This window comes from Siniperca chuatsi, linkage group LG5 (genome assembly GCF_020085105.1).
Source record: "Siniperca chuatsi isolate FFG_IHB_CAS linkage group LG5, ASM2008510v1, whole genome shotgun sequence".
NCBI classification, from domain to species: Eukaryota; Metazoa; Chordata; class Actinopteri; order Centrarchiformes; family Sinipercidae; genus Siniperca; species Siniperca chuatsi.
Genome location: NC_058046.1, coordinates 13252806 through 13263189, shown reverse-complemented (window position 1 = coordinate 13263189; position 10384 = coordinate 13252806). Strand labels below are relative to the sequence as shown.

The window sequence follows — 10384 nt, the reverse complement described above, 5'->3', positions numbered from 1 at the left end:
TCCGAGGGTCCCGCTGCACGCGCTAATCACCGTTCAGACGGAACCAATCCCAGTTTACCCCACGTGCCCCGCAAGGCAGTCTCGCGCACCTCTCAGTTTCTTTGACCATGAAGCACAGTAGCCTACATTATAGTGAATGGTAAGTTTTTTAATTATCGAATTGTTTTATTTTTTATTGTTCACTGATATTTTCTATACATTTAATATATTATAAACAGTTAGGAGTCAGGAAATGTACTTTTTAGCGCTTTTAGTGCGCAAGTAATAGCATAGGCTATAGCCTACTTTTACTACATTGGTATTTTTCATCTATTAAAATATAGTGAGTGACAGGGTTAATATCTGGCATAAAAGGCCTATGCTTTTGCCACAACTTCTTTACTTTCCTTTGCCCACTAAATCACCCCACTTAACCTGTCTATCTGTGTCTAGTTATAAGGTGTTCCAATTCTATGAAGTATGTCTACTGTCAGTGTTTTGGTCGATGTATTGAAGTTTTTGATACTCTTATAGAAATAGATTACAGACCTCTAATAATCTATTGACCAAGTCTGATCAAAACAAAAATTCCAAATTAACGTTTTACTGTGTCAGATGAAGAACACAAAAAGCTGCTTTGAGCAAGGCCAGACTTGACAGATTTGAACTTCTCAGTCTTTGAAGTGATGGTCACTTGTTGAGTTTCACCTACTGCTTCACTGCATCACTTCGGCTCAACTGTGCCCTGTCCACATGCAGCACATGCAGAGGATAGGCCCAGCTACAAGGCTGCAAACATAATTGGGAAGATGTTTGCTTTGGTAAGGGGTCTCCTGCTGCTCCACTGTCTCCCAGGAACAATGCAATCACATAACTTTGTCTGGTGCGCCTATTTTGATATTGGCTGTCTGGAAATAGAATTATCCCGAGGGACAACACAACCTCTGTAATTAACCCTAGTTAAATAATGGCAAGATCAGCAGAACTGCAGTTGGGGAAAGTTGCAAAACACAGTGGAAACCATCTTCCCATACTAATGTGTATAGCTCCGTTGTGTCATACAGTTGACTTGAAGCTTGTGCTTTGAAGACAGTGGGTCTGGGTTAGTTATACAGGCTGCTGTGAGTCTTTGATGGAGCTTTAAGAATTATTCATCCAAATTCTGCTTGCCCATGTATGTCTAGCTCAACAGTTTTGTGCCTCAGTGAGGAATTATAACTGGTATTAATTTCAAAACAGATAGTGTTACTGAAGGAGTAGCAGTCTGTCTAGTTTAGCCACATGTTGAGCATGCATACTCATTTAATGTTTGTGGCATTGTGTGTGTGGGTGTTAGGCCTATAACCCTGGTATTGCTTTAATGTTTGAATATTCCTTCTAGACACTTCACAATCTAGTCTGGCTCCACAGAGTCAGTGTGTGTCTCTGTCTGCCAGAGCTAATGACAAGACCAGACCGCCTCAGCCTGGAGAGGACGTGGACCACCAGGTCAAAGGAGCTGTTGCTCGGCCTGACAGCACTGGGTGTCCCACAGTTGAGCATGAGCTAAATTGACGGTTCGGTGGAGAATGAGAAAGAAAGGAGAATAAAAGGAATGAAAGATGGAGAGTGAGAGATGGTGAGAGAACTGGGGAGGAGGATGTAATATGGACGAAAAGAAGGGACATGAGGTATGAAGGCTCAACGGAGAAGGTGGGAAAAAAGAGTGAGGAGAGAAAGGAGAGAAACAAATTATATTAGAGGCCACAAGGTAAATATTACAAAAGGTTGCTAGAATGAAAAGGAAATAAATCTGTCAGGTATTAAATTATTATATTACAGATAGCGGGCAATTTTGCAGTTCTTTTTATGGTAGACAAATCCACGTGCTGTTCCCAACACGCAAATAATCTGACTTTGGCAGGTGTTTGTAATGCCACTGTAATAAAGGTTTGAACTTCATAACTATTACTGGCAAGTATTTTTTGTAATGTAACTATACACAACTACAAGGTGTTACCAGCAGCTGCATGAACAGTGTGGCCTTTCAATGTGAAGATGAGGGTGTGTCAGAGAGGTGTGGATTTAACTTTTGTTTCTGTAGACTGGTATGTGAGATTGTATTGGATTGCAATACACTGTGAGGTGTTCCTGTTATTTTGTCCACACTTCCTGAAGTGTTGTGGTTGTGACATGTATGACGTGCAAGTCAGTGACAAACCACAGCAGCCTGAAAGCTGCCTCAGCCCAATGACCTCAGGTCCAAACTGTAGGGGACATGAAGTCAATCTAAGCAGACGGAAAGCGCCCTCTTGTGACTCATTACAGAAATTACATTGTTCACAAAACAATGTTGGGGTCTGTTTTCCAGTGGTGGAGGAAGTTCTCAGATCCTTTACTTAAATACTAAGTACTAATATCACAATGTTTTATTCTGTGCAAGTAAAAGTCTGGAAGTCAAATTGAAAATATATGAATTGGTGGATGGTCATGTACATCTTCAGGGTGCTCATAGACAATGTTTGTTTTCTTGGCTTTTTTTCCATCCTTGTATATTTTGAAACACATTCCATAACATATAAGCCCTTGAAAATACTTTGTAAACCAATGCACTGCAACCAAAAGCTTCCAGAGGGAATAGGAGAGGAGGGGCCCGTGTTATGAATGGCTTCGTTCTGCTGTCAAATGGGCCGATGTGGTCACTGGCTGGCCGTGCCGACTCGTCCTTCACCCTGAGCCAAGTTTCTCGCCATGTACGCCTCTCTATTGTGAGCGGGCAGCAGCTCCCTTTGCAGGGGGCACGGCTGCTGCTGAAAGGGACGTCCCATACTGCGTGCTACTCTCAACAACAAGTTCCTGAGAATAAGACCTCAATCTTCTGCCTGCTGAGTATTTTGGTCTGTGTTGTCCTGGTCCGGCTCTCTACTTTTTTTTGCACCAAAGTTACAGAAGAATACTGCATGGTGAGTTTTCTATCAAAATTGTTTGCCATATATCTTTCTTTCTGTCTTTGTTTATTTTTTCCTTTGGTATGCTTCTTTCTTTTTCTAGCCTGCTACTTACTTAAAAAATCCTCTATATTTTGAGCACCAGTCACAACTTCTTGATACAGTAAAGTAATGGGGGCCTCTTTTCCCCTCTTATGGACAAGTTTTAACTTTCACCTTTGATGCCTTTTAACGGTCTCTCTATTTGCAGTTTACCTGCCAAGATGAGACTGACGTTTGAGACTCTGCCCATCAAGGAGAACCCTTGTGCCTCTCTGTCTAGTGTCACTGTTGCTCTGTGTCTCCTCACCCTCCTCCTGATGGCCCTCAGGGGCCGAAAGAGCCACCACCACTACTCCCCAAAATATCCCCCTCCTCCTGGCCCCACACCGTGGCCCCTTGTGGGCAATCTGCTCCAGATGGGAGACCAGTTTCATCTTTCTCTAACCCGCTTGAGGCTCCAGTACGGCGATGTTTTCAAGGTATATACAGTAAAATGTGTTTAAAAATTTTAGATGGACAGAGGAGTATTTGTTTATTTGTTCATTCCTTCACTCCAGATGCGCCTGGGCTCTTTGACTGTTGTTGTCCTGAGTGGATACACCACCATCAGACAGGCGCTGGTTCGGCAAGGAGAAGCTTTTGCTGGGCGACCTGACCTTTTCACCTTTTCTGCCGTAGCCAATGGGACCAGTATGACCTTCAGTGAGAAGTATGGACCGGCCTGGATGCTTCATAAGAAGCTGTGTAAGAATGCCCTCAGGTCTTTCTCCCAGGCTGAGCCCAGAGGCTCTGGTGCCACCTGCCTGCTGGAGGAGCATGTCTGTGCTGAGGCAGCTGAGATGGTGGAGGTGATTCGGGAACAGGCTGCTGCTAAAGTGAACATGATGGGTATAGATCCGGTGATGCCCCTGGTGACCTCAGTGGCAAATGTTGTCTGTGCCCTCTGTTTTGGGAAAAGATATGACTACAATGACAAGGAGTTCCTCACTATTGTTCACATCAACAACGAGGTCCTGAGGATCTTTGCAGCAGGGAACTTGGCAGATTTTTTCCCTGTGTTCCGCTACTTTCCGAGTCCATCACTGAGGAAGATGGTCCAGCACATCCGCAGGATGAACGGATTCATGGAGCGGAGCATCAAGGAACACATCAACACCTTTGATAAGGTAAGGATGCTGTCAGATACACTTGTAGACCAGAATTTTGTTTAAATGGAAAGAAATTGTGAAAGAAAATGTAGAATTACACATTGAGGCATTACAGTATAATCAACAGCTTCTCAGCATTTTGGAGCTCTCCATATTAGCTATTTTAAACATTGAAGGTTATCTTTTGGTTTTACACTTGGCAACTGCAAGGAAAGTAAAGTAGAAGAATAATTCACAATTAAAGGTTTTAAGCACATGCAGTGCAAAATAGGCATTTCAAAAAAAGGGACAAAAATGTCACAGGCCTTCCAAGACCAAGCCACCACAATGAAGTGTTCTTATCCAATGTATTGCACAGTGACCACAAAATACAAACTGAATATTTTCAGTACAGCCTAAAGTGGTGGATGGCGTGTCTGTAAGTGTTGTTTTCTTTAGATCTGTCCCACTAATTTGCCATCCACTATTTAATCTGACATTGCACTCATACAGTAGCTGTGAGTGCAACTGTAGCCAAAAAAAATAACAAACAAGTTCCCTGGGAGGGACCTTTGTTCTTGTGCAGAGTGGCTAAAATGTTCGCACGCACTCTAATTAGGAATTAGCATCCCACTGGAAGACACGTGTCGTACCATAACTGATTACTGTCTCTTCCATAATTATTGCTTTTAAAACTTTTAATCTCTCTTTCAGCAGAATCATTAATCACCCTATAATAAATAAAGATATCTCGATATTTCAGTGATGATAATGACAATGATTTAAGAAAGACACCATCACAATCAATATAAAATATTCAGTCACATTGTATGTATGTGTGTGTGTGTGTGTGTGTGGTTGCAGAACTGTATCCGGGACATTACAGATGCTCTGATTGCACTTTGTGAGGACAGAGAGGAAAATAAGGATACATCTACGCTCTCCAACTCTCAGATCATTCACAGTGTCATAGACATCTTTGGAGCAGGTTAGACACACTGGACATTTCACTTATATTATCATTGATAGTGCTGGTAAAAACATTAAATTGATCATTTCTTCACTGCAGTTGTGTTGTCTGTGATTTTCTTAAGGGTTTGACACCATCATTGCTGGTTTACAGTGGAGCCTGTTGTACCTCATCAAGCTCCCTGACATCCAGGAGAGAATACACCAGGAGATAGGTACTGTCTTATGTTTAAATATGATCAGTCTCTGCTGTCCATATTGAACAAAATGTACTTTTATCCTTTTTATTTGTATACCAAGATAAATCTTTACTAGAAAGGGAGCCAGCAGGAACTCTAACTGGCAAATTCAGTGCTTACAGAGCATTACTGCATGCATCGTATTTAAAGAGAAAGAATTCATGCTATGCTAAATAGCGAGGGCCTGTCCAGTTTCTGTTTTCATGAATCACTCATTCTCATAGAATGAGTGATTCTGATAGAAGATTGCTCATTAATGATTAACACATCACTAATGAGCAAAGATTGTGGCTGGTGGTTTATTATTTGATACAAGAAGTGTTGCTTCACATACAGTAACCCTTAACATTTTAGATAGTAAATAGATACAGAAATCAATTATATGTAGAAAAAAGTATTCAAAAAGTTAAAAGATGTTTTTAAGGACACAAACAGGTGAAAATGCATCTCTATGCAACACATGTAACACCATCACAGGAGTAGCCAGGCATATATGATGTCTTTTAGGTTGTATCAAAATTTCAGGCAGAATCAACATAATAAAAACCCAATAATGGCCAACCCGAGTACCCTTCCCAGACAGATAGAGTCCGACAGCCACCAGAGAAACTCACAAAAGATCAGTCCAATTTGCTGACGCCAGAGCTACTTTTGTGGGTTGACAGAACTGGTGCTGTCTGTTCTGAGGCACGTTGCATTTTCACAGAGAGAGAGAGCGAGAGAGAGAGAGAGAGAGAGAGAGAGACACTAAGAGGAGACAGGATGATTCAGAACGAGAGAGGGCGGCCCAAACAGCCAGAGAAAGAAAGAAAGGTTAGAGAGTTTTTCCAGACCGACACAAAGGCGGTAACACGCAAGGCACTGAACGCACATAGTTTGACATTCTTCCCTTACTCGTCACTTCAATTAATTTTAAATTAACACAATTAATTGATTGAGAAGCTTTTATTATACTGCTCACAGTGGGCTCACCACTTTACTGGAAACCTTATTAGTGAATGAGTGAGAGCAACATTTTTAGTTAGTTTATGTCATTGTGGTAATTTGTGAAGTACATGTGCATGCAATGTTACAAACTCAAAAGACAGACAGGGAACCTTTCAGTTGTTTTGAAGTGATCATGATTTAATTATATATAAAAATTTAAATAGCTAAAGGGTGATTTGATGTCATTGCAGACCCCACCTTCAAGGGTTCTACTAGCCAAACACTGACGTAACTTGCATCCCAGTTCAGGGGCTGTGCCCTTCAAAGTCTGTATTGCAAGACCCCATGAGCTGAGTAAACTTAGAAAGTCTGGAAACATATCAGTGTTTGTGCTTGTAAGTAGCCTGGGCATGTTAATCACAGGTCCTCATAGTTTCATAAAAGTTATCAGCTATCATGGAATATGGAGCCCTACTTTACCATTGCTCTTTTGTCAGCCATTTGGGGCAACTTCCTGTTAAAAAAATCGAAATGTTTGACTTTACAAATTTATGTATTGCAGGTCCTTCAAAGGAGGAGCTCTCTTGAGCCACATTCTACAGCCCAAAAACTGAGCTGCAGATTCAGTCTCAGTGGCACAAAAGAGCACCTAAATTTAAGATTTGTACAGATCACAGAAAACCCTGACTTTGGAATTGTAAAACAGCTCCCCAGTTTTCCATACTTTTCTAATGGGTTTTGATGGATTTTGTTTCTTTTGTAGACGAGCACATTGGCACAGCCAGACTGCCCAGGTTTGCAGATAAGCCCAAGATGCCTTACACGGAGGCGTTCATATATGAAGTGTTTCGTCATGCTTCATATGTCCCTTTTACCATTCCTCACTGGTAAGACAGTGGTTTTGTCTACAGTCATTCACATTTACAGTTGTATGCATTGTTATTAAAACCTTTTCTCCCCTTCAGTACCACGAGAAACATCACCCTGAATGGATATTTCATTCCCAAAGATACATGTGTCTTCATTAACCAGTATCAAGTCAATCATGACATGTGAGTAGTCACAAGCAAGATCACTCTGTACTCTGTTCAGTACAGAGTGAAACGTCTCTTTCAACATCTTCTTTTCAGCTGATAAGAATGTGTTTTTCTGTTTTATTATTATTTATTGATCTTAATTTTTTTCACTATGTCCCAGTGATCTTTGGGGTGACCCGGACACATTTCGCCCTGAACGCTTCCTGGGTTCCTTGGGACTCCTCAACAAGGAGCTGACGGAGAAGGTTCTCATCTTCGGCATGGGGAAGAGACGCTGTCTTGGTGATGGATTTGCACGTTTGGAGATGTTTGTCTTTCTCACCACGCTGCTCCACGGGCTGCGAATCGAAAATGTTCCAGGGCAGGATCTGGATCTCAGCACCGATTTTGGTCTGACTATGAAACCACGTCCATACAGGATTACCATCTCCTCAAGGTTTTAGACCATCAAAAAATCCAAATGATGCTCCGTGTGGATGTTTTGGAACATCACAACACAAATTATTATTATCATTAGCCACCATATTTGGCTAACCTTAATATTGCCACTGAGATACAGTGCCTCTCATTATTGTTCACAGACTGGAGTTTCTGTTTTGGCAAATGTGGTCAAGTATACACATGAACAACAAAAGGGAAATATACTGTATGTTCAAATGTGTTTTGATTTAAAAAAATAGCTAGAAATAGCACTGAATATGAACTAGCTTCATGTTTGTTCTGATCACAATATTTATGACAATCGAGAGTCATTCAAAGTGCTTCTGTGCCTGTATTTCGAAAGGGTAGAGTCCCTCTGCCTTCCTGTCCCACCACATTAAAAATTAAACTAGCTTGAAAACAGCCCCTCATTAAAAGCCTTTATCTAAAGTTATTAGTTACAGTTAAACACTGAGGGAGGGAGAGAGAGGGTTTTTCAGATTGGTGATCAGCGCTTCAGGCCTCAAACTGTGTTCACGCAGGGTTCATCCTCACTCTCGTCGGCCCTCTTCTCCTTCTCCTCACTTCAACTTTTCTTTTATCTCCTCCCCATCAGTTAGATTCCTTTCATCTTCTCATCCCCCATCATGTCCTTGCCTTGTTCCTGTCCTTATCCCCCTTCCCTAGCTCCTCTTCCTCTTTTATTGTAGCTTTGAGGCAAACACTGTTCCCATCTCCAAAAGTCTCCTCCAGTGGCTCTCTTAGGAATGACGCAAAAATATATATTAAGACATACAAGTTCCACGTCTTTTTGAACATCCTCCTCCTCACCCATCAGTACTGTGACCTCCCACACACTCAGATTAGATACAGTCCCAGACATCTTTGAGGGACATAAAGTGAAGTGTGAAATCAGGCAATTTGTAATTTTATAAAAATGTAAAGAAGCATAGTAGTATGCGTATGAACAAAAAGTTGAATTACTTAGGGGAACTTCATCTTTAAATGGAAAGTTTGAAAGTCATGTTCATGACAGTATTATCTCTTTTAAACTTCTGTCTATCCAGGGAATGTCTACTGAGGGCTGGTGATCTTTTCCATCAGAGTCCTACCTGTAAACTGCATTTTGCAGACACTGTCTTCTATTGTTGGTCATTGAGTTGTTACACTTGAACAATAGGAGGTTATGTCTGTCCCAGGGATTCAAACTGGCAACCTTGTGGCCATAGTATTTAACTAACCTCTAGGACACCCAGGAATTATATTAAAGAGAGTAAAATTTAAAGTCCCCTTCCACTCGAAAATGTGTCTTGTTACTTCAGTTGGATGTTCAGAATGATGACTGTGCTGAGTTTGACACTAGAAGGCTGTTTTCCCATTCAAGTTTCTCTGTGCTCATGTAAAATCTCAGTTTAACATGGACATACGAGCAGGATTTGTGACATCACAACTAGTTTGGAAGCCAATCATGGTTCAATATGCATCTTACACAAGTGTGATGTTTAAATCCTTGAACCCTCCAGCGCACAAACACTGAGAATGGACTTTACAGTAAAGTAGGAGACATCTTGTGTCCAGCAGTTAAACATTTGAAATGAACAGAACACTATTTGCATATTCAGTTTGCCATATTTTGGATTTTTCAGTGAGGTAGAAGGAGTAGATGTCATTTTAAAACATGTCTAAAGGAGATCTTTAAACATTTTTGGTACCAACATTTTGGTTGATTTGTGAGTAAAATCAGTTATTATTTCTGTGTTTACACCACTGCAGAGAATACTAGTTCAGTGGTTGCTACATTAAAGTAAATAAATATTCACTTTAGTAGAATGGACATGTTTTTAGCCATGCCATGGCAATGTTGGGGTGTAGGTCGGTCCACGTCTTTTGCCCAGACTAAAATAACTCAACAACTATTAAATGGATTGCCATGAAATTTTGTACAGACATTCATGGAATGACTTTGGTGATACTCTGACTTTTCTTCTAGCACCATCAACAGGTTCACATTTGTGGTTTTGAGTGAAATGTCTCACTTTTGTCTCAACACCAAAATTGTAATCACTTTGGTGATTCCTTGACTTTTCATGTTGCGCCATCATCAGGTCAAAATTTCACTTTCTTTGATTTATACCAACAAAACTAGTGACATTCCCATCAGCCTCAGCAGTACTTTGTGTTTATTGCTAATTAGCAAATGTTAGCATGGTAACATGCTAAGCTAAGATGAAGATTATATCTGCTTAACTTGAGCATGTTAGCATTGTCATTGTGAGAATTTTTGCATGCTGATGTTAGCATTTAGCTCAAAGTACAGCCTCACAGTACTGCTAGCATGGCTGTACACTCTTAGTCTTGTTACACAAATTTCTTGAAAGTTATTTTGAAATCCCTGGAATTTTTTGCATGCTATCATAACTGTCAGATATTCATAGTTTTTTTCTTTCCTTTTAAAAAATGATTCTTTGTCTCTCACTTTGTTCTAGTCTAGTCTAGTATGATTTAAACTATGGTCGTCATTAAAGAATAACAAATCACAAGGAACATGTGCTGAGTGGCCTCTGATCTAAAGCAGCCAATAAAACACAGCACGCAACGCTAGGAATCATGGCTCTAATGTGGCATAACAAAGAGAAGCACTTGTGGGGTCCGCAGTATAGATTAAAAATGCTGAACAACAACAAAAGATTGGGCCCAATTGCAGACAAAAGACAGTT

At 40.7% G+C, this 10384-nt stretch overlaps 1 protein-coding gene across 2 annotated transcripts; it reads left to right on the top strand.

Moving 5' to 3' along the window:
- Positions 1–6: 6 nt before the first annotated feature.
- LOC122876635 (cytochrome P450 1A1) lies at positions 7–10209 on the top strand. Of its 2 annotated transcripts, XM_044197211.1 has the most exons (9): positions 7–139; positions 1361–2921; positions 3157–3427; positions 3506–4114; positions 4940–5063; positions 5170–5259; positions 6974–7097; positions 7176–7262; positions 7408–10209. In XM_044197211.1, the coding sequence occupies exons 3-9, from the start codon at positions 3170–3172 to the stop codon at positions 7688–7690; spliced, it is 1575 nt and encodes a 524-aa protein (XP_044053146.1). In that variant the 5' UTR covers positions 7–139; positions 1361–2921; positions 3157–3169; the 3' UTR covers positions 7691–10209. The 2 variants fall into 2 exon arrangements, with proteins under 2 accessions (XP_044053146.1, XP_044053147.1); XM_044197212.1 differs by lacking the exon at positions 7–139 and having other exon boundaries at positions 590–2921.
- Positions 10210–10384: the final 175 nt, after the last annotated feature.

Bases quoted from the DNA above. Each gene is read 5' to 3' on its own strand.
- LOC122876635 (XM_044197211.1), top strand. From the start codon at position 3,170: ATGAGACTGACGTTTGAGACTCTGCCCATCAAGGAGAACCCTTGTGCC. The intron at 4,115-4,939 runs GTAAGGATGCTG...GTGTGGTTGCAG, and splicing joins ACATCAACACCTTTGATAAG to AACTGTATCCGGGACATTAC. The intron at 5,064-5,169 runs GTTAGACACACT...GATTTTCTTAAG, and splicing joins CATAGACATCTTTGGAGCAG to GGTTTGACACCATCATTGCT.